At 41.0% G+C, this 25,017-nt stretch overlaps 1 protein-coding gene across 4 annotated transcripts; it reads right to left on the bottom strand.

The window, feature by feature from the left end:
* Positions 1-276: 276 nt before the first annotated feature.
* On the bottom strand, positions 277-24,054 carry zdhhc3a (zinc finger DHHC-type palmitoyltransferase 3a). 4 transcript variants are annotated; one of them, XR_010095032.1, is made up of 8 exons: positions 23,980-24,054; positions 21,736-22,159; positions 21,417-21,541; positions 13,001-13,097; positions 12,710-12,791; positions 9,154-9,284; positions 4,098-7,851; positions 1,836-1,866 (listed from the first exon to the last, which is right to left on the bottom strand). XR_010095032.1 is itself a non-coding variant. In XM_063487065.1 (7 exons), the coding sequence occupies exons 2-7, from the start codon at positions 22,075-22,077 to the stop codon at positions 1,660-1,662; spliced, it is 984 nt and encodes a 327-aa protein (XP_063343135.1). In that variant the 5' UTR covers positions 22,078-22,159; positions 23,980-24,054; the 3' UTR covers positions 281-1,659. The 4 variants fall into 4 exon arrangements, 3 of the variants coding, with proteins under 3 accessions (XP_063343137.1, XP_063343135.1, XP_063343136.1); XM_063487065.1 differs by lacking the exon at positions 4,098-7,851 and having other exon boundaries at positions 281-1,866; XM_063487066.1 differs by lacking the exon at positions 1,836-1,866 and having other exon boundaries at positions 1,887-7,851.
* Positions 24,055-25,017: the final 963 nt, after the last annotated feature.

The raw sequence follows: 25,017 nt of genomic DNA on the forward strand, positions 1-25,017 counted from the left end.
TGTGCTAATGTCGACTAGTTCAAACTAGTTGCAGCTGAATATGTTACCTTACAATGCCCACAAAAGCTAGATAGCTCACACAAAATTATGCAAATGACCAGCTGCAGTAGTCGGCAGAAGCGTAATGATTAAAGGCTGGAGGTAAAAATTCAAAATAAACCCTCTCCACATGGGTCAGTGACAACTACAAAACGATAAAGCCAAGCTCTGGTGTGCAGATCTGTTTTGTTCAAATTACATTGAATGAAAATTTGGAGGGCACTGTGTTTCCCCCAGGACAATACAAACAACATGCCTGCTGTTCTGTCTGAACACCCATTTATTCCAGACCACTTAGCTGTGCCTCAGCTGCAAATGAGGTGTAATGTTTTCTCCAATTATGATACACACTTCTACCACAACAGCTGTATTTGTCTTCTGTGGTTGGCTATCATCAAAGGCATCGAAGCAGGAGAGCTGAAAGTGGTCACAGTGGAACAGAATGGAATCTATGCAGAAAAACACAACAGGAGATAAGATATACCACAATGTAAGGAGTGCTCTGACACGTTGATAAATATGTTTTTTTCCTTTCTCGCAGTCGATTAGATGAGATGATAAGGCAGTATGAAAAAATGTTCCTATTAAGTTTTGAACTGCACTGTCAGTAGCTTTTGGTATACAATTCAAACACTGCAGATGTATTTGCTAAAAACAAACACAAATAATCTGTCACTAGATTAAAAAACAAACAAACAAAAAAGAATGACCATTCATATAAGGAAGAAACCCACACAATGAGTAGATTATTAAAGCAATGTAAACATGATTAAACATAAGTGATCCCATAATGTCCAGCAGCCATTTAGCAGTTAGAAGCCCTTATCCTCCAGCTTACATACACGCACAATAAAAATCCTCTATATGAAGTCATCTACTGCCCTTTTCCCACATGTGCAATAGACTTGAGACAGTCTGGAATCAAGACGAGTAATAAAACAATGTAGTGTTTCAAACATTTGCTCAGTAAAGATAGATAAGGCACGAGGTGAGCTCGAACTAGTTTCTCAGACATGGGTCAAGCCTAATCTTAGACTAAAAACCTTTTCCAAATGGAGAGTTTGTATTTCTAGGCTTAACCGTTATCTGTGAAACTGGCTGTTCAAATCTGGGGGGAAGGCAAGAAGGTTGAAAGGAACCGTTTGTGCTACAGTGCTGGAGCAGAGCTGCTGTTAGTGGTGTTCTGAGGCAGCTCAGGGAGGCACTTTACAGTATTCTCTTCTCCAAACACTGAGCTGACTGAGCTTTGAGTCCTCACAGTGTTTTCCTAGAGACAAATTCAGGAAAATGCTGCAGGTTTGGCAGATTTAGTAGAGAAATATGAGATCCTTAAAATGCACATTAGACCTTCACTTATGTGTGCAAGTATTAAGCTAAGATACTAAAGTTTGATAATGGGTGCTCCGCACACCTATCAAATGGCTACACTGAAGGTAGGAACAGAAACTGTAAAAGGTAATATATCCAGAAAAAAGTCCTGTACATAAAAAAATGCATACATAATTAAAAATAAATTCTGGGCAGTTTTTCAACATTTAGAAAGTCCAGTTTCAAAAATATCTTTGTGCTTGTCAAGAAACCCTGCCAGTCTGCAATTTATGCTTTCCCCAGCAGGTGGCGCTAGTTGAGTGGTATCTCTATGACATCCTCCTCGATGATCTCTCCCTGGGGGATGGCGACGTGGTCCTCAGGGCTCTTCTTGCAGCTCAAGCCTGAAAAAGGGCTGCACCAGGACAGTGAGAAGGGGCCTCCGAATGCAATCTGCATGGCCTCCCAACACGGCACTTTCCCCCACTTCCCCGTCTCCCCCTTCAGCCGCTCGATCCCCTGGAGACAAAAAACAGTGAGGTTCTGAGGTGAAGGAGCAGAGAGACAAACAAAGCAAAAAAAAAAAAAGCACTGCATGGGATCACCTGCATGCACCATCAATGACATCCACAACACAAAAATGGTGATAGTATGTTACTATGTGATGGTTTTGCTTTTTTGTGCTAGTCCCTCAGACACTTAAACATGTCCAGCTTATTTAAAAAAAAAAAAAGTCTTCAGGTTGAGGGTTTAATCATTTAAAGAGTTACTTGTCATTGCTGCCATTTATTCTGTGTGTACTGGCCAGGAAGCAAAGAGAACAGGACTGGCAGTGGAGCCAGCTGCTCTAATGGTTGCTAATTAACACCTAAACTGAACTGCAGCCGAGGCTGATGGGAATGTGATTACTTTTACAGGTCTTTGTTCCTACAACAAAGCACCAGAGACATATTTGAACTGGCTGGCTGTCTCAAAGCACATTTAAGTCCAGCTGAAGTAAATGAGGCTTCAGTGGATGCCCTCTTGGTAATCATTTGTCAGTTTATTTTTATCCTCAGACCTTTGAATGTTACTTCCTAATCCAAACCAAGTGCCAGCTACCACAAACTTGAGGCTTAGGCTAATGCAGGAAGCAGCTTATAATACAACACCAGTAACAGTAATGATGCTTTCACCTGGCTCCCACTCAAAACATGACAGCCTCTCTAGAAGTGCTAAAGCAGTCATTTTTAAGGAGTCTTTAAAGCCCTGCTTGATAAATACGCAATGTCTGAGTTTTGGATGCGATTCTGGCTTTGATGTCCAATGTGTGGGTGTTGACTGATAGTAGGCACGCTCCAGCTTCAAAAATGTTTGGCATTCATTAAAGTAGACTCAATATTTGGGGTTCACAACTGCTGTCCAAACAGAAGGCATTTGAAGAGGTCACCCTGAACTTTGAGAAGGTGGGATAGGATTGTTTTTCCCTCCAGTTTGTTAGTTTTAGGGTTCATTTCAAGATGGCCAACAGTTCTGATTTCTAATGTATAATGGCAAAAAGTAACGCTGACAGATACTTCTAGAACTAATGTAAGAAGTTATTTTAGAAGGACTGTGTTCCAAGATATTAACATAAAGCAACATGTACTCATCTGGATGCATGCTCAATCATCCAGGTAAGGAAATCCTTACAAGTTGATTCTGTTAATCTGGACGTAGCGTTTTCAGTGGGAGAAACGCTTTGTCACTCATCCAAGTGACTTCTTTAATGTCAGCTGATTGCAGGTTTACCTGACCTTATAAAACAGTACCTTTGCACAATGACTGAAACCACCACTGTCAGGAGTCAAGGAGGCAATTTACGTGAAAAGGGAAAGACTATCTATGAATCGAGGAGGGGGCTTAACGGTACCTCTTACCATCTTACAATGCTGTGATTGCAGCCATTCCCCAACTCTCTGTGAATGGTACTCATGACCACTGATCAATGGTTTTTGATCAGTGGTGATAACAAATTTGCATATTAATGATCAAAAAACTCAACTGCCCATTGTTCGCCATTCAGTCATTATGCAAATGTACTTGGATGAGTGGGCAACATGTAGTTCTGTGAGCTTTAGAGTGCTTACGGGGTTAGGCTAGCAGGTGCCCTGTTTATAGTCTTTATGCTTAGCTAAGAAACTCAAGTACATGCCACTGAATGTAGTTTTCTGGAATTTTGTGTTTTAAATGTAAAAAAACAAAAAACAAAAAAACCCGAGTCTTGACAGAGTATTTTTAGTGACAGTCAAAGATCCATTTGGGTAACTCAAACAGCTGAACCTAATATTAGTTTCAACTTTGGGACTTGTATTTATGCAGTGCAAACAGTGAATTTTACAGCCATCTTCTAGTGTACTGGTGCAAAGACTGCTTCATGGCCACAAGTTACAGTTAACGCTAACTGAGAATTTAAAAGCATGACTTCTGATGAGTTTTAACAGTGTCCTCTAAATGCTTTAGGTTCCATGTTATTCAATTTGTTTTTTAAAGAAACATGCCCAACATTTCATGCTGCTGTCCAAAAAGACTGGCATGCACTTCAAAAATAAATAGATGGCACATGCATCACATTACAGACAGAACTCACGCATTCATTCGAACCGTTTGGTTGAAGTAAAACAGCAAAGGAGGAACTGAAAGCACACGTTGGCCTTCTGACTGAAGCGTGCATACATGTGACATGTCAAGCTTGATGGGACGGCCACTGTGACTGCTGTTCGCAAGCTTACCTCAGTCAAGATTACAAAGAGCTGTCTGCTTCGGAAAGCTTTCGGCAGAGTGAGTTATCAACCAAAGCAAAAATGCATGAGTGAGGAGAGGACACAGTATCGGGGGGAGGAGGATCCCAGACAGTAACGTGGGAGCAGAATGGAAGACAAGGACGGAGGGAAAATGCGGGATGTGAGGGCCATATAAGAACTGTGTGCACGGGGGAGAAGGAGGAAAAAAACCCAACAAAAAAACCCACATCTGCTCCCGTATTACTATTTGAACATAAAATAAAGGGACAGGCAAAAGTAAATAAATGCACCTCCAAAAAGGAAGCAAACACAGTTGTTGCATTGCATCTGAGAAGAATTTATTCTCTGTGCATGTGCTGAAATCTCTTCAGAATATTTAGAAAGAATTAAAATTTCTGTAAAAATAACAAAACAAAACAATAATAATAATAATAATCTCTGCCGTCACTCAGCTGCTTCATCATACCAGCAGTGTCACATACACAACTACACTAGCCTTCAGCTGTACCATGCATTCAGAAACAAAGGATACACACAATATCATGTAAACAAAGAATAGAAGAATAAAACCGCACACTTTGGAACAAAGCAGTTCACCCAGGAGAAAATCTCAAATGATAAATACAAAGAAATACAAAGTGCAATTAAATCTTCTTCTTTTTTAAGTACTTTAAATTGAATAGTGAATGTTAATACCTCAGTTAAATGCTTTGTAGGCTGGCGTGGTGCAGAAATGAATATTCTAAATCCACGTCATCTCTTTAACTCCGAACACGATTTTATACATTTCCGGCAGCGAAGAGGATTTTAAACTGAAGCCAGTGTCCCTTCAGAGCAAATTCATATCAAAGGGTTCCCAAATAATCGCAGAATTGTGGGTTTTATTGAATTTGGCACACGCTCACAACATCAAAACACCACATGGGCTTAGAGCTGTGATTCACTGGCACGTATTCATGCAAACAGAGTGTTAGTGGGAGGCTACTGTAGGAGGCTAAACCTTTCTTAAAAAAACATAACACACAAAAAAAACCCAACAACAACATAAAAAACAAAAACCAGAATGAACATATGTGGCTGTTGACAGGCTGTCAGCATCTTCTAACCCACATGTTTTTCCTGCTTAAAGACAGGCTGAGGTCGACATCAGTCACCATTGAAAGGCTTTCCTTTTCCTTTAGCAGAACTCAGACTGCCGGCTTAAACACTGAGAATCTGGTTCTGTTTGCTGGAACAACCAGAAACCTCCTGGTTTGTTTTAGCCAAAAATAAGATGCATTTCTGTCCTCCAAGAGGCTTTGTTTTTCTTGAGCATGTATCAGAGAGGAAACAGGGACAATGTTGTAGGTGCTAAAAATCACTGAAAACATGATTAGGCTGCAGCGTGACTTTTTGGTCTTTTATGTTGTTTAATCACAGAGATCCTCAAAAACTGACTTTCAATAGCTGATCAAGGGTCAGCTACTAAATCAGACCTAATTTGCTTTGCTTTTCCTTTTTTGAGCCATACTTTGTGTTATTATGCTGGATGCTTATATTAAATAAGTTTCAAATAATGAGGTGAGACTTCAGACTGCTCTAAACTCAGTTTCAAACAGTTTGTTCTACTCTTTCCTCTGTTTGATGTCAAAGACAGAGGATCTCTCTAACATGGCCATCTCTGGCTCTGACTGTGGACACAGAAGCTCCATCCAACTCAAACATTCTTTTTACAAGAGGCAGCCAATCAGAATATAGTTGGTTTTGAGAAAGGGCTGCCTCAAAGGTAGGGAACTACACTACCTCGTTTCAGATGAGCACGAAGGTCCCTCACAGGATAAATAAAGATTACTAGCTTAGCTTTGCATGATTCACAGTTTAAAGAAAATAGAGACTAAGAAGGGAACTGTAGAGCTGGGAATGAGCATAACAAGCCCACTTTAAATATTCAGTACATCTGCTATCCTTTAGTCACAGCAGGCTATCAGCTCTGCTTTTTGGTACCACTGCAATCCCTTGCCTCGTGTAGTCTTACATTAACAAGAACCCAAAGGGTTAAATGCAGTGTAATGTACAGGTTTTTACATGATGAGATAACAGAGCTCTGGTTTTAAAAAATGGGAACTGCTTTCAACTCCAACCTAAATGTAAGAATGAGACAATCTGAAAGTCACTGCTAATGGGGAAGAAAAGGAGAAATCTCATCACAAACATAACAGACCAAAAGTCTTGGGATTAACTTTTGTCCTAATAATGAAATTTAAAAAAATCTCCCAAGAATGAAAAAAGTGAATCAGAGAAGAGCAAAAACACTCAAAGGTAGAATATACATAGAAACTACAAAAGCACCACCGTTGTGAAGTTCTCATGGCTGGGCTTACAATGCTGCGTCCCCATTGGTCAGCTACTTTTAGACAACAGTCAGAGAAGCACAGATTTAACAAGTGGTAATACCTTCTAATGTCAACAGCAGTCATAATAACATCTCAGTTAGGACAGACCAAGGGATAGCCCACTCTCTAATTAATCGAGTTTTACTTTCAGTCCACTGACATGTTCATCTAAATGTAACTAGCCCACATGAGAGCTTTGTGTCAGAACTGGGGCTGAAAAAAAGACCACAGAGGAAAAGTCTGAACCCAGAAACAAAGGTGACGATTATCAGAACCAAATGGAGCGCTCTATGTAATTCTAATGTAAATTCTTTCTTAGAATTGTTGTGTTTTGCTTTCACTTTCTTTGCATTTGATTCTTGAGAGATTTTTTTCAGTAACTATGAAAAATTTACTCCCACTGTAACGAAGGCAAGATGTTGATGTGCTATCTACAGCACTATAACAGAGGGTCGGCCTGAGCGTGGGTCTGATTACTGAATGGTTCAGACAATCCATTCTAGAGTAGACCCATTTAAAAGCTTTATCCAGTCCATGTCTGGAACACATTGACATTGAGTAATATTTAAAGGGTCAGTTCATCTAAAAAAATCCACCAAGCTCTCTGCTGGCATCAGAATAGCTAATGTGGAATTACAGTAACTCTAACCCTGATGTGTGATTTTAATCTAATCTGGAGACCTGCAGTTTCCAGCTAGTTTTACCCTAAAAAAGTCCTTAAAATGTCCTAAAACTCAGTGCTTCGCCAGTTTATGAAGCATTTTTGTTTACCTTATACATCATTTCCTATTTTCACTGTAATGAAATTAGCTGGCAATTACAGGAAATACATAACACCTGCTTTTTCTTTATAATTTAGCTGAACTAACCCTTTAGGGAGAAGCAAAAAGGAAACAGTAAGAAGAGAGAGGGGCTTCTGATAGAGGAGAAAGAAAGCAGGTCAGAAACAAACAGATCCATCACAGTGTTTGCAAACACGACTGTAAAGTGTTTCTTTTTCTCTGCAACTCGACTCACTCAAGGCAACACAAAAATAAAACGTATAGTGCACTTAGTTGGCAACACAAAAAAAGCACATGAAAAGCTGTCCATTGCTAATGTGGGATATACAGTGTAAATCGCGTTGAGCTGTGTGTGTGTGTGTGTGTGGGGGGGGGCAGGCCTTCCCACTTTGGTTTTGATCGGACCGCCTCACTCCCTGCGCTGAGCCTTCACACCACATATTGGTAGGTCTCAGCCTTCCCGTGGTCGGGGGTGGAGAAGGGGCTAAACCACAATATGGAGAAAGGGTGTCCGAATACCGCCCTCATGTTCATCCACTTAGTTTTTTTAGCCCATCTTCTCTCTTCCTTTTTCAATTGCTCTATGCCCTGAAAACGAGAGACAACCAAACTTCAGTTGGTGTGCTTTTGCGGCCCAGCGATCACAGTAATCACAAACTCCAAATACCCATTTCTGTATTAGAAAGATAAAAATAAGATCATCGGGGGCTGCACGTCAGGCGCTGCTGAATTAGGACAGTGGAGAGCCCTTGTTGTGCCCTTCCCTTGTGTGTTGCACAGCCCTGTGTATGCTAAAGCCCTCTCTTCATAATAAATAAGGTCTGGAGTTGCAGACAAAAAGAAGTTAAAAACAGGGAGAGTTTGCTTTGGTGAGCTATGCTTCACATGCACACAGGCGCTGTGTGCTTGATTATTTCAGCTCCAAACTTGAGAAGACAGAGATTCGTTCTTTCACTGATAAACTGACAAACGGACCTTTATTATAAAATTGCATACAGGCCTGCCCTTCATGAACAGCACATTAGACTCACCACCAGGGGGCAGACTAATGGTGACCAGCAGGTGTAAAATCTGCAGTTGAACTGGTGAACTTTTTTTTTTTGCATGTGTTTTAGTCTCCTTTATTATTATTATTTGCCTGTGAAAAGTTGTGACTTTATTCAGTTTAACCAGCTCACCAAAGACAAAGCGAGAGAGAGAGAGAGGGAGAGAGAGAGCGCTTATATAGTTGGGGTAGTAACACTGGGAGAAGGATGAGGATGGATGTATAGATAAATCAGGCTAATAAACCTTTTGTTACATGAGACATCTCCACAACAGAAAGAAGCACAGGAGTACAGAATAACTTGATTTTGTATCACATTAATCCACAAGTCTGGAAAGGACTGAAATGTTGCTGTTATTGCTGTTATGAGTTACACCTGCACTTTTCCTGCTGAGTCTAAATGTCTCGTGTGAGGAAAGGTCCTATTTACAGATTGATACTGCAACAGTGACAGCCACAGTTGCCTCATACTTTAAAAGACAGTATGAATTAAACACTGCCAGGTTGGAGTTAAGGCATTGTTATTGTCACTCTGCCATAAAAAAGATGGAAAAACAGCCAATAGGAGGTGACTTCCTTTGGTTGCAAAAACAAATCAGGCTCTACAAAAGTCTATGATCCACCTCTGCAATTTCTGATATGATGGTAGGTGTAACTCAAATTATTTGCTTTTAAGGCACTTGGGGTTGAAGTTCTGCTGCAGAGTAAGAGACGTCAGCTGATGTTTTGAGACGTTAAAGATATTCATGTTAAAAGAAGTTGAGAGTTGCAGCAGCAGGGAGAAGTCCTGAAGTGCAGAGGAGTTAAAAGGAGGTGGTTAACAGGATGGTAACTGGGTCACTTACGGTCTCGTCGGTACAGATGGAGTGGACTTGGGTGCCGAACATCACAGAGGTGAAGATGAGGAAGAGGAGGCCCTCAAAGCACAGGAGTATGAGGAGGATGACTGTTGCTGGAGGAGAGAAGGTACTGCACTCTAGGGGAATGGGAGGGAGGTGGACACAGGGAAGTGAAAGGGCAAAGAAGAGATTCATAGAGGAACTGCTGCACTTCTATCAAAAAACTACTGCATCCAACCGCAGCTCTACAGTGACGATGCAAAGCTTTGAAGTCAGCAAGTATGAGCTTAGGTCAACTTCTTAAAGACTATTGTATGGGATCAGGAAGTTATGGCATCAGTGTTAACTGGAAGGAAAATAAATGTCACAACAAAGAAATAGAGACAAGATGTACTCATGTCAACAATATTTCATAATTTCATTTGTCCTAAGGAGTTGCAAGCGTTGCCATATAATGACACTTATAGTGGCAGGACATAAATATCTGTCTGATGGCCCAAAATTATCCTTTCCTCTAGCCTGTGGTCCGATGTATGTCCAGATTGTTTTGGTTTCAGTTGCTGGGTTTTGGAAATATCACCAATAGAAATGCCTGCATTCTCTTGAATATTATGGACCTAAATAGCAATTGCATTGACGAGCTAAAAGCCCACCAAAAAAAATCATTTGAAAGCTCAGCAACAAGACCTCTTTCTTGACCTCATGGCGCGGTTATTCCATAAACCTTGTTTATAGATAAGAATCCTTGATTATGGATAAGAAGTTGTGGATTTTTTTTTTTTTTTGCAGTGCCTGGGTCATAACTTTGGAAACTAAAAAAAGCCAAAATCTTCAAAACTGGGCAATTCACATGAAAAAAAATCTAGCTGGACAAACACCACTATAGACCAGAGGGAAAATGTGCAACTTTGATTTTGTGTTGTATGTAGATGCAGTGGGGTAGGATAGGCTCCAGCCTCCCAGCACCGCTGAATAAAATAACCGATAGAAAGTGGATGAATGGATGTCCATGAAGATCATATATGTATACCGATCAGGCACAACATTATGAGCATCTGCCTAATATTGTGTAGGTTCCCCAGTCCTGACCTGTCGAAGCATGCACCCGACAGATGTGCTGTGGGGCCTCCATGAATCAGGCTTGTTTCTCAAGTAGGGCTGTAGCATCACTGAGAGTTAAAAACTGTCTAAATTATTTCATCTTTAATAAAACGATCAGCATTGCTGCTTTACCAGGTGTAACTATGAAGTTTAACATCCAGGCATCCATGAAAACAGAATTTATTACATTTAACGGAGTTAGAAGTTAGCAGGAAGTTTGTACCGGTATTACCGGAAGTTAGCTCGCTAGTTTCGCTAGTTACCTAAGCATGATATAGCATGTTCTGACTGAGAGATTTCTGAAAAAATCAAACGTACAGCTCTGCTATCACTTCCAACATAAATGAAGACAAGAAACTAAACAGCAGTGACGTTTGTAGGGTTACTGAAGTTGGGCTAGGTGGTATTTAATGATGTGCTACGTGATCGCTAGTGACACAGCTATGTTAGCATAACATAAACAGTGAAGCTGGAGGATGAACGCTAACACTTTCCCACTCGATAAAAGTTAACGTGAAGGTTCCTGATGGTTAGAGACAAATGCAATCGCATGGCAGGATGCTGTAAACGGACCAAACTTCAGTCAGGAGAACAACTGAGATAATCCATCCACAATAGAAGGTTAGTCATTAAAATACTGCAACTACATGGGAATAGAGCAGCTGTGATAGAATACAGCGTTAATGAATCAATGGTACAGAAGTGGAGGAAGCAAGAAGAATGAGTTGAATAAAGTTTGATTTATCTGACTGCTTTGTTTCGCTTAATGTGCCTTATAATCCCGTGCACCTTATGGTCCGAAAAATACGTATTTGACTTTTTTATTTGGCACACTGCAGTTTAATGTTGCAAAGCACCTCTTTTTAACTTCAGTGGATATTATACATGGTTATGCTCAGGATATGTCAGCCCATTTCTACTGGAAATGCCTTTTGGTTAAACTTTCAGCAAGGAATTTGCATTTGCACTGTTAAATTTTTATATAGCTTTAATGCACATAAAAAACAGCTTCTTGTTTAAGTGACAATAAATGGATGGGGTTTTTTTGGCGCTAGTAAAGTTGTGGAGTTGTATTTTGTCTCGCATCAATTATATCATCAGTTATATCGTTATCGCAAATTTTCAAATATATATCGTGATAAATATTTTTGGCCATATCGCCCTGCTCTATTCTCAAGCACATCCCACAGATGCGCGATTGGTTTGAAATCAGGGGAATTTGGCGTAGCTCGTCTGTTGACCACACGAGCCAGCCTTTGCTCCCCATCAATGAGCCTCGGCCGCCCATGACCCTGTCGCTGGTTCACCACTGCGGAGCGGGAAAACCCCACAAGAGCTACAGTTTTGAAGATGCTCTGACCCAAACTGTCAAACTTGCTCAAATCCTTACACTTGCCCCTTCTTCCTGCTTCTAACACATCAGGTTTGAGGACAAAATGTTCACTTGCTCCCTAATATATCTCACCCACTAACAAGTGCCACTAAGAAGAGAAGCCAGTGTTATTCACTTCATCTGTCAGTGGTCAGACTGTTATACCTGATCGGTGTATATAAAAAGGTACAGACAGGAGACCCTGAAGTCTAAAGTCAAAATTAAACCCTCTGTTGGCGTTAGGAAGTAGAACTGAAAGTACGAGCAGTGAGTCAAATGAGTAAATGACTGCCTGTGAGAGCGGCTTCTAGCACTCTAATGAAGTCTAATTTAGACATTTTTGTCACTTCATGACACCTAAATATGACAGAGATGTCGAAAACATGCATCTTAGCACATTGCAGTTGGTAACAGTAATCATTACTATAAGACAGTAAGTAAACTGCATTGACCGAGTGTGTAACTGCTGATGAAAGCCACTGATGCAGATGGCTACATTTGCCCTATTAGTGAGAAATGGTTCTGTGAAAATAAAACAACAAAAGCAACACTCGCAATACCTACACAAAATTTTTATTCACAGCTCTGAAGGTTGTGCGCAAATACCAATAACTTGTCCTACTAACAAGTATTAATTTTGTATCAACAAGGACTAAAAGCATTAATGCTGTGTTGATCAATGTCCAAAAACAACAATATTTCCAGATAAGATTAATGCAGTTTTGTCTTGCAGTCCTACAAAAAATCCATTTTTCATAAAGGTTAGACTGTCTAGTTGCTGAAACTGTAGGTACAGGTGTTGAATTGCAATGATTTTCTTGGCTGTAGAAGGCGTTTCTGTTTTTTTTGTCCCCCATTTATGTAAACAGGATGGGATAAACACAAGAACAGAAATATGGTCCTTTAAGAAATGGAAACAAATGTGAAGAATAGAAGATGATGGTTATGTATGTAAATACAAAATATAAAATCAAGCAAATTACTTTTTTTACTGTTATGTTTGAAGGAAGATGTCTATTTATATCTAGAGCTCTGTTCTTTATGTGCTTGAAGGCTAAAGAGAACTGTAAAAAAGGAAAAAGAACTTACTCGTCCAATCATCTTCAAAGCAGTAGAGGAAATGGAAGACCACCATGACCAAAGCGTGGAGAGAAGTGAGTGCAATGTACATCTGGGTTAAAAAAGAAAATGAGAAAGTGGATACAATGAGCAGGAACTGACAACACAGGCTAACCACAAACAGAGTGGCATTTACCAAGAAACTGTGCTCCATTTCTATAGCAACAACTGGTGACTTGTCTTTATGATTGAAAATCATGTGACAGGCGTAACCTTCAGGGTGTTTTTTTTCGTCAATTTACAGACTAACAGTGGACTTACTGTGAAAAGCACAAAGTACTTTTGGTTGTTCTCTCCAACACAGTTGTTGACCCAGGGACAGTGGTGGTCCATCTTCCGTATGCAGCGTTTGCAAACACTGTAAGAGAAGCGCAAGACGCAAATTCCACTGAAAACCAGGATGAAAACGTTTTGTCAAAGAAACTAAAAGACAACATGAAATATGGGATAAACTGAAAAAAATGAAGGTTTTTTAATGCAAATACTAAAGTTTAAGGATTTACATTCTCTGCATTTGAGCAAACAGGAAGCTGGTGGTAAGGCTAGTGCTAAAGCTGGGTGTTCTGTGCAAACAGCGAGTGTTTGGAAATCATTACTGGATTTCCTGAGAAGATTTAATATGTTGCTTTACTGCTTTGTGACTACAATCATGCCTATGAATATATATATAATTACAATATAAAGGCCCGATAAGCTATACTATTCTATGCGTGGTTGTTTATCACCTATCGCAACAAGAATTCACTGAATCCACTTGTAGTTGGTACTGACAGGAAACTGAGTAAGAGCAGTACTGAATTTGAAATATTCCTTCTATATACACCCCCAAAGCCACATGCAGCCCACATGAGATAAATGGGAAATTAGGATGCAAACCTAAATAAGCATATATCATGCAGTTTGATGCCTTTTAGCAACCAAATGCTGTCGGGTAAGATTCCCAGTTGAGAATGACTTAGGTTTTAGCAGTTTTGTGGGAAAACACAATATAACTTTATTGGTTTTATTTTGAAGGGAAATGCTGTTTTTATTTTAAATACATGAACAACGATGAGCCAAACCATTAATTTATGGTAAAGGAGTTGTTGAAACTAGGATAACAAGAAAGGTGAGGATCAGTGAGGGGCAGTGTGACTGATGCAGAAAAAGAGCACTACAGATGTGACGCTTGCTTTGAGAGTGCTGATGGAGAAGTATAGAAAAGGTCAGAAGTAGGGCTGGGCCATATACCGTTCACGGTAATACCGGTATAATGTTGGGCAACGATAAGAAAATGAAATATCGCGATAGAATATGGGTAACGCGCATATGCAGTGCCTTTGTTTTCATACGCACATGGCGGAAAAAACATGGCGGCGACGGAGAATGAGAAGGGCGAAAGCTGATGGTTGAATGAAACGGATGAACCAGAATTGGTTTGTAAAAAATGCTGCAACTTCAGTGGTGTGGAACTGGTTTAGCTTTCGTCTGTCAGATACACACCAGAGCACTATTTTTGGTAGAGCATGCTAGCGGGCCGTCGTTATTACTGTGTTCTTTAGAAAATACGGCACACTTAAAATCAATCCTTTGATTTTTCTGGAAATCGACAGTGCCCCTTATAATTCCATGTGCCTCATGTATGAATTCTGGTTGTGTTTACTGACCTCAAAACGATTTTATGTGGTACACGGTGCTCGAAAATCTGTCAAATGTTTTAATATGACTTTGCTAAGCTACGAAGCCGCACTGCTTGATGGATTGTCGGAGCATTACGGCTATCGTAGGCAGGAGCCTCGCGGAGTGATACGTACTGTGCTTCAACATAATATTACCGTATTGTGTGTGTATAACCTCTTTTTAAGTTTTGTGGATATTATACATGGTTATGCTGAGGATATGTCGGCCAATTTCCACTGGAAATGCCTTTTGGTTAAACTGTCAGCAAGGAATTTGCATTTGCACTGTTAAATTTTTATATAACTTTAATGCACAGAAAAACACATCGGGGATGCAGAGGTCAAGGACAGAAGAGAAGAAAGAAGGAGACGGTGAGACAGCGGAGGCTCAAAGCGAGGAGGAGGTATAAACCGTGTCTGCCGTCTATAGTAATGGGAAATGTGCGATCGTTATGGGATAAAATCGACGAGCTCTCAGCGCTGGTACGGAGTCAGAGGGAATACCGAGAGTGTAGCCTGATGTGTTTCACTGAATCATGGATGCACCAGGACATTCCCGACGAGAATGCTTCCGTGGAAGGCTTCCACACTGTTTGGGCGGACAGGGACAGCATCGCTAGCGGTAAGCGGAAAGGAGGTGGGCTTGCTGTTTTAGTTAACAACCAGTGGTGTAACCCTGCCAACATAACAATCAAAGAAAGGATTTGTTGCCCAGACATTGAACTATGTGCTGTAGGACTCAGGCCGTATTATTTACCCAGGGAATTTTCTCATGTCATCTTGGTGGCTGTTTATGTCCCTCCCTCTGCTAACCCCACAGCTGCATGTGACACTATTCACTCTGCCATAGCCCGGTTACAGACTCAGCACCCGAGTGCCTTTATTGTGATCTCGGGTGACTTCAACCATGTATCACTGAACAACACATTACCAACATTCAAACAATATGCGGACTGTCCCACCAGGGGAGAGAAAATTTTAGACCTACTGTATGCTAACGTCAAGGATGCATACAGCTCCTCCTCCCTCCCCCCACTTGGTAGGTCAGATCATAACCTGATTCACCTCACCCCCTGCTATGTGCCAATTGTGAGGAGGGTACCTGTGACCACGAGGAGCGTTAGGAGGTGGTCAGAGGAGGCCTTAGCGGAACTACAGGGCTGTTTCGAGGTGACCGACTGGGAAACACTCTGTGAGCCTCACGCCGAGGACATCAATGAGCTAACTGAGTGTATCACAGACTACATAACTTTCTGCACCAACTCCATTGTTCCAGCTCAGACTGTTCATTGTTACCCAAATAACAAGCCGTGGGTGACTAAGGACATCAAAGCCCTCCTCAACGACAAGAAGAGGGCTTTCAGAGGGGGCAATAGAGAGGAGGTGAGGAAGGTCCAGGTGTTACTAAAGGACAAGATCAGAGAGGCCAAAGACAATTACAGGAGGAAGTTGGCGTGGAAACTCCAGCAGAACAGCATGAGAGAGGTGTGGAGGGGCATGAAGACCATCACTGGATTCAGGCCAACCAACAGCAGGGGAGCTGAGGGAGGTGAGAATAGAGCTAAGGAGCTGAATTTGTTTTTCAATAGATTCGACACTTCAGTGTCTGCTCACACCCCCACAACCTCACCTGTAGTCAGCCTGGAATCCAGAACCACACCACTGTGCCAGCCTCTCTCTTCACATGGCACTGTTGCCTCCTGTGGGATTCCTGACACCCCTCCCCCACCCATCACCTTCACTCAATACCAGGTTGAGATGCAAATGAGGAGACTTCACTCAGGCAAGTCTGCTGGACCAGACGTAGTGAGTCCCCGCGTCCTCAAGGCCTGTGCCCCCCAGCTGTGTGGAGTCTTTCACAAACTGTTTATGCTGAGTCTGAGTAGGCAGAGGGTCCCAGTGCTGTGGAAGACATCATGCCTCGTCCCTATTCTAAAGACGCCACGTCCCAGTGGCCCCCAGGATTACAGGCCCGTGGCACTGACCTCCCACATTATGAAGACCCTGGAAAGGCTCATACTGGACCAGCTGCGACCCATTGTCACACCACATCTGGATCCCCTTCAATTTGCTTATCAGCCTCGTCTCGGAACAGAGGACGCCATCATCTACCTGCTCAATCGTGTCTACGCCCATCTGGACCAGCCGGCGAGCACTGTGAGGGTCATGTTTTTTGACTTTTCCAGTGCTTTCTACACCATCAGGCCGACCCTCCTGGGTGATAAGCTAACAGTGATGCAGGTCGATGCTTCTCTGGTGTCCTGGATTGTTGATTACCTGACAGGAAGACCACAATATGTACGTCTCCCACAGTGTGTGTCTGACAAGATAATTAGCAACACAGGGGCACCACAAGGGACTGTCCTCTTCCCCTTCCTCTTCACCCTCTACACCACAGACTTCAGCCACTGCACAGAGACCTGCCATCTTCAGAAGTTTTCTGATGACTCTGCGGTGGTTGGATGCATCAGCAGGGATGATGAGACAGAGTACCGGGCTGTGGTCGACTCCTTTGTCACATGGTGTGAGCAGAATCATCTGCAGCTCAACGTGGCAAAGACCAAGGAATTAATAGTGGACTTCAGGAAGACCAGGAAATACTTGACCCCTGTTTCAATCCATGGGGTCAGTGTTGACATTGTGGAGGACTATAAATACCTTGGAGTACACATTGACAATAAACTGGACTGGGCTAAAAACACCACAGCACTTTACAGGAAGGGCCAGAGCCATCTCTATTTTTTGAGGCGACTGAGGTCCTTCAACATCTGCCAGAAAATGCTCAGGATTTTCTACGAGTCTGTTGTGGCCAGTGCGATCCTCTATGCTGTTGCATGCTGGGGGAGCAGGCTGAGGGTCGCAGATGCCAACAGACTCGATAAACTGATTCGTAAGGCCAGTAATGTTGTGGGGATGGAGCTGGACTCCCTCAAGGTGGTGTCAAAGAGGCGGGTGCTGTCCAAGATAAAGACAATGTTGGATAACACCTCCCACCCACTCCATGACATGTTGGTCAGTCACAGGAGCACGTTCAGTGAGAGACTGAGATTACCGAAAAGCACCATTGAACGACACAGGAAATCATTCCTGCCTGTGGCCATCTCCCTGTACAACATATCCACTTAACACACTGTTTACAGCAACAGCTACACCCTTTTTGCACATGTTCTTCCTTTTTCAGCTATTTATTAATAAGTGACCTTTATGTATGTGTGTATATATATATATATATATATATATATATATATATATATATATATATATATATATATGCCTGTATATATTGTGCTATTCTTAGTTAGTGCATTGTCTGTCTTTGTTAATGTTTGTTTGTAATGGAGCACTGTAACGAAAAAGAATTTCCCCTAGGGATCAATAAAGTATTCTGATTCTGAAACAGCTGCTTGTTTAAGTGAAAATACATTGATGTTTTGTTTTTTTTTCCCTAATAAAGTTGTGGAGTTGTAAAGTGTTTTGTCTAGTGTCAATTATATCATCAGTTATATCGTTATCGCAAATTTTCAAATGTATATCGTGATAAATATTTTGGTCATATCGCCCTGCTCTAGTCAGAAGGACCTCCACTGTGTCTTTGTGAAACTAGAGAAAGCAGAAGATACGGTTCCACAGTTCCTCTCTTGGCACCCTATGAGGAAATCAGAAGATGGAGAGATGTGAGGGTGGCTCAAGACATACCAAGCCTGATCAAGCCTGGACTAAAATGTTACAAACTAACAAGTGTTACAAGTGATTACTATCCAAATCTGACAGAGAAAAAATGTGGGACCTCTGAAGCAGATGCAAGATAAAGTGACTGAAATTGTTATTTTTGCAGTGTATTATACACCAGAAGATACCGTGAAAGTCAGTGCTAAAAATTAACCCTGTTAATGATGTAATCAGGGAGAGAACACTGAATCACAATTAGTTGCACATTGTTTGACTGAAAATGGTGACATAGGCTACCACAGAGCTGTCAAGTGACTCATACAGGACAAAGTGATGAAGAGTGTGAAGAAGAACCACAAGTAGACACACTGTTTGGGTTTATTTCCTCTTTTATTGCTGACACACACTACTGACAGTCTTTCTGTCTGTTTCCTCGGCTCGGCACCCACAGGTGCAGCTTTCAGCCGCATTCTGACACACCTCTCCACTCTCTGCCCCGGTTTCATTAAAATTCACACACCGAGAGAGAGAGATCGTTAACTAAAAACTTCACACACCTATGTCACCAACCACCATGGCATTGCCCCTTGATCTCACTGCACCACCCCTCCCCTGCAGCTGAGCCAGGGACCACACCTCCGCCACAAAGAGTATGGGACATAAGAGCAGAAATGTAAGAGTTTTGGAGGAAGAAAGGTAAAGATATTTCAGAGGTCTGAGATGCAGATAGAAGGGAAATCCTGAACTACACTACACTAATGCATGATCTAAACACCAAATCGATACGCAAGGGCCTACACGCACATAAAATATAAAGCCTGGTAAAGGCCTTCATTTGAAAGTTGCAGTTTCTTTCAAGCCAACTGGAGAGCAACATTCTTACTCACATGCAAACAGAGAAGATGTTGGTTCTCTTTGGATCTACTTTGATATGTGAACAAACTCAGTGAAGAGGTTTAACAAATGCAAATACAGAGCTTCTCTCAGTGATCATCACTTGTCCACTATCCTTCACATTTCCAAACGCTGAACCTGACTTCAACATACTTGTTCAAGCACAAAACAGTCTAGATTTCTCTCACTGAACAAGAAGAATTGAAATTGCAGGGGAATTCAACTACAAACACAATAGCAAAAGTACTTTATACAAAGTCGTATTTTATTCAATACGATTTTGTTTTTGGGTATGTGATAAAGTGTTTTTTACTATACTATTTCTTATTTTTATTGTATAACTGTAACATCTACATCTCATTTAATTGTTTTTCTTTATTTTCATGACTATTTACATTGTAGATTCTCACTGAAGGCATCAAAACTATAAATGAACACATATGGAATTATGTAATAAACAAAAAGTGTGAAATAGCTCAAAATATTTAGATTTTAGATTTTTCAAAATAGCCACCCTATGCTTTGATTACTACTTTGAACACTCTTGGCATTCTCTTGATGAGTTTCATGAGGTAGTCACCTGAAATGGTTTTCCAACAGTCTTGAAGGAGTTCCCAGAGTTATTGAGCACTTATTGTTTGTTTTGCCTTCACTCTGCAGTCCATCTCATCCCAAACCATCTTGATTGGGTTTAGGTCAGGTGACTGTGGAGGCCAGGCCATGTGTGTTTGGGGTCATTGTACTGTTGAAAAATAAATGATGGTCCAACTAAACACAAACCGGAATGGAGTGGCATGTATCTGGGCTCTAATCTGAGGTGCTGTTAACTTGCGGTTTCTGAGGCTGGTGACTCGGATGAATTTATCCTTAGCAGCAGAGCTCACTCTTCCTGGGGCGCTTGATGGTTTTTGGGTACACATTCAAAGTTTTAGCAGTTTTCTGGACTGACTGACCTTCAGTTCTTAAAGTAATGTTAGATTCTTACTTCTCTTTACTTAGCTGATTGGTTCTTGCCATAATATGAATTCTAACAGTTGTCAAATAGGGTTGTCAGCTGTGTACAAACCTGACTTCTGCACAACAAAACTGATGGTCCCAACTCCATTAAGAAGGAAAGAAACACCACAGATATAGCCTGCTAAGGCACACCTGTGAAGTGAAAACCATTTCAGGTGACTACATCATGAAGCTCACTGAGAGACGGCCAAGGGTTTGCAGCGCTCTCAACAAAGCTGAAGGTGGCTACTTTTAAGTAATCTAAAATATAAGACATTATTTTTATTTGCTACATAACTGCATAGATCTTGCTTCATATAGTCGATATCTTCAGTTTGTATCTACAATGTAGAAAGTAGTAAAAATAAGGAAAAACCATTAAATGAGAAGGTGTGTGCAAACTTTTGACTGGTAGTGTAGGTAGGTTGAGGGACACACACACACACACAAATGTTTATTTGGCTATCTTTGTGAGCGTATTCATTCACAATGTAACCTCTGCTCCCTAACTGTAACCATCAGGTTAAGCAAAACCTTTGTCTGAACCTAAACCTAATTCTAAATTTAATCCAAAAACAAACTCTTAACCTTCAAACAGGCTCAAAATGTCATCATTCTGAAACTAAAACAGAATCTCACAAAGGTAGCACCCTGTATTTTATATGCTTTTATTGTAACTGTCTGTTACTTTATTTAGTCACTCATGTTGCTTTATGGATTGGTTCTAAAAAACAAACAAACCACAACATCTGCATTTTAAAAGCAATCACACCCAAACACATTCAACAGTGTATTCTACAACTAGTTCTCTTTTCAAACTTGCCTGCATGTGGCCTGCAGGCCAAATGTAGGGTAAATGTAAATAGAGCCTGACCAATATATCACCACTTCTGTTATAGGCAAATATTTTAGCGTCTGCATTTGTATGTGTTTATAGCAGCCAGTAAATGAAAAGTAAGCAAGAGAAGGGAAAACACCCTTCATCTGTGTTAGAGGGCTGATGTTGCATACTCTGACCACCAGAGGGACTCTGATCCGAGGAGAGTGTGGCACAGTGTAAACGAGTAATCCACAACTTGATGTGATAATAAAACCTATTTTTAGAATCCGCTGTCATATTATCTTAGTAAGGACTCATAAGTAGCTACACACAACAAATGTTCTGGAAATCGGTTTATACTTCATAGGTATGAAAGAAAAAAAATATCACCCGATATCAGATTTTTAAATGAACAAATAATGGTATCGGTCTCAAAAATCCTGTATCGGTTGGGCTCTATCTGTAAGCTGCAGCTAGAAATAAGTAACCTCAGTCACTCCCTCCGAGAATGGGAATTGCACCAGTTTCAGGATTTATGAAAGGTTAAAATTGGGGACGTTACTGCACTAAAGTGAAGCATAGGACTAGGTTTGTGAATGTCAAATGCGGCAGTGGGAATTTCGCATCCTTTTTGCCCTACCTGCAGTGGTGTGCTCGGTCAGGCTTGATGCTGCAGCACTTGGGACATTTGTAGACCACCTGTCCTGGTTTCAGTTGAAGGCTTTCTATGTATTCCTTAGTGGCGTTTCCTTTTGGCACGGCCCCCTAGCAGGAAACATGTACATAAAGTAGATGACCTCAGATATATGTGCAGCTCATTAATCACCATAATGGTCATTTTATTAAATGTCTGCTACATTAATCAGAACTTTATAACGCTAAAGAGCATTAAGTGTCAGCATGACACTGAGAATTAAAACAATTTGTATGCATGAATAATCCAATGCAACCTGACTTACAGGGTCAGTGCACATGGCCCTGAGGTGAGAGGCGAGGGCAAGGAAGGCCAGAGTGTTGAACAGAGTCCCGTTCACAATACTGTACATCAGGTTCTTGGAGGGCAACAGCATCACAAACAACACCACAAACTCAGCGTACAAGACCAGCAGCCAGGTGATGATGGCACACACAATGCCGCAGGCATCCCTGATGAACCACATGGCTGAGGCAGAGGAGGAAGTGATGACGTCTTTGGAGATGGGGATGCGCTGTTCCTCCTGTAGGCAGCTGGTTCCTCCCCCGGCCCCAGACTGTCCACGGCCATGCTCCACATCCCTACATCTGTGCACCGGGCTCTTCATCCTTCATCTAAGCTGGATTCCTGCTCCTGCTGCCACCAATGGACCCACAGCGCCTTCAGGCCTCCGCCTCAGTCACCGCATGCTAAGAAGTGAGGATGGTACAAAGATTAGGTACACGAGCTGAAGGTTTAAAACAAACAAACAAAGAACAAAAACTCTAAAAAAAATTAGCAGCCAGCTGTCAGGTCAGTTTTATAATGCAGGCAGTGACTGGTTCAGTCTTTCACAGCGAGTGCTCTGGTTTTTTTTTTTTAAATATCTTCTTCATTTTTTTAATTTCGCTTTTTATATAAAACTAACACCACATCTTATTTAAAGTTCATTTGTAAGTTTTCCATAATGCTACAATGATTAAATGATTTCAGATGTTTAGGCACTGTGGTGGTGGTTGTACCCTTTTGTTTAGCTCTGAAATACTCTTTTTTTTTCACACAATCTGTCATGAAATGCTCTAAACAATTTGTGAAATGAATAGAACCTCTAAACATCATCTTAAATACGTATTTTGTTAAATTAACTTGTATTTGGGAAAATTAGTGGAAAATTTCAAGTTAACTTTTTCAAACTGACTTCTTCACCATTACTTCTACTGCTGCAGGATGCATTACAAAACTGATATTGAGTATTTTCCTGGATATCAGTATCAAGTCTCAAATTCTAATATCGTGAGAACCCTAGTATCTACCTCCTCTTCTTTACTTTATGAAATTTGATGTATCAGCTTACATAAATGCCAACAGTGATAACTCAGCAAATAGCCAATATGAGCTTGTTATTAACTTAGTTGAGCTCTAACAATTAGGCAATATTACACATATACTAAAAATTCTATTTCTCCAAAAATCAGATCACTACCGGAGCCTTGATATTTTCCTTTACATTTCTAATGTAAAACCTACCTACTGTATGCGCAATTTGGTGTTATCAACTCATCACTGAACAATGAAATGTGAGCTTTGCACATGTGCAGTGTTACACCTGGAATGACACAGCAGATTTTTGACAAACCCTTGTGTTACAAGAAATGTCGGTTGAAACCGAACTTTCTTGTTTGCCGTGACTAGATATGTGGACAAATAAATTGTCACTTTATCACAAAAACTATCAACACAGTTCTTTTGAGCATGTCTACAACATTACTAGAGGAAAAGAGGCATAAGAGTTTTTAATCAAACATTCAGACGGCACTCAGGAATCCTCTGCATGGTGGATGTTCTTCTACGGACACCACAGGATTCTTCAGCCGTCTCCTCAGAAGTGAAAGCTGGCCAGCTGCATGTCAGAGCTTTGTCTCTGCACTCAGTTGTACACAACCTGGAGCTCCACCAAACACACGAAATGTCTGGTCAGTGAGAGGTCACTGAAAGGTAATAAACTGTTATCGTGACCTAATGCGACACTTCTCCATTCAAGACCCAATCCTCGTGTAAGTTACAGCTGGATAACGGGATGATGTATATGACCTGAGTGAAAGACAGTAGTATAGCTGTCAAAGTACATATCGAACAGTCACCTTAAAAATGTGGCTCGATGGTTCCCTGATTATCCTGTTTTCATGGACGAAGGAGTTACGATTTCGCTGCCTTTAGCCACGTAAGAGCAATAACACCGGGCTAATAATGTAACATTATTAAAAACCTATTGAAGACCACTTTACTGCCTGTTAAAATTAATAAGGTAGTAAAACATGGAAAGCGGGCTTAACGTGACAGCGAGCGACACATTACCGTCAGCCCATTGCTAGCTAATACTAGCTACGTAGCTACCATATCAGCGTGAGCGTCTAAGTTTTCTCATATTTATATATCCGTCCTTCCGTTTACCTGCAAAACAGGAGAAGTCAAAGAGCGCGTCAATGCCTTCACCTCATTTTAATTATCTTTATATCCCGCTGAATCTCACCTGAACGATGCGCATCCGCCGGTGGCTTTCTCCCCTGCTGCTGTTTGGTTACCCACTCGACGCCGTGCTCCCGCCCCTTCATGATGACGTCGTGGCGTAGAAGACAGAAGACAGCGAATGGAACCACGATGAAGTTTTACGCGTCAGAGAACGCGTCCAAGACGCACCTATTTCTGGTATCTGCCTCAGTACCAAGGCCGAGTATTTATTAAATCAGATTTAGATAAGAAAAGCGGAGAGTGTAGCACAACAAAAAGGACGAAACACAGTCTACAGAAAAGAGCGCACAAAGGCTAATGACATTCTGTAGTGGCATATAAATGCACGAAGGGATGTTAATTGAGGGATGTTGCAGGTTTATCTGATTCAGTTCCAACTATATGCTGGATCCAGACAAAATGAAGGTTTAAGCATAGTCTTAAAAGTGGAGAGAGTGTCTCTTGGAGCTGTTTCAGAAGAAGAGGGGCTTGATAACAGAGGAATCTGGCTGGCATTCTACTTTTAGTAACTTAAGGAATCACAAGGAAGCCTTTACTTTGAGAATGAAATGTTCCAATAGGATAATTATACTATGAGGCCTGATTATTCATAACTTTGTAATTTTTGGATTTTAAATTTAATTCTGAGTTTAACAGTGAGTCAATGAAGACAGGCTAATATGGGAGAATATATTGAATATCCAGTAGTGAATAGAGTCATTTGATTTATGGCAATGCAAACAAATAAAAACTGATCGTCTCAAGGCTGTAAAAATAAAGCCAGAAATCCTACCACTTACATATTTTTCAAACCATTTAAGATAATTGTAAGGTTATGACTTTAGGACACTAAACAACACACCTCTGTTAAAGCTGGACTACAGTACTTGGCATTTACACATATGAACATGTGTTACAATCAAGTTATAAAACAGCAAGTTCACATAATGCTGATTAAGCTCATCAGAAGAAGGTAAATCTCCTGGAATTTTGCAGACTACCACAGTTTTAAATCTGCTGTTGTGGCTGCTAGTAACAAGTTTTACACCGGCCAGCAATA

The sequence above is a fragment of the Pelmatolapia mariae genome, linkage group LG10_11, assembly GCF_036321145.2.
Source record: "Pelmatolapia mariae isolate MD_Pm_ZW linkage group LG10_11, Pm_UMD_F_2, whole genome shotgun sequence".
Classification (NCBI taxonomy): domain Eukaryota; kingdom Metazoa; phylum Chordata; class Actinopteri; order Cichliformes; family Cichlidae; genus Pelmatolapia; species Pelmatolapia mariae.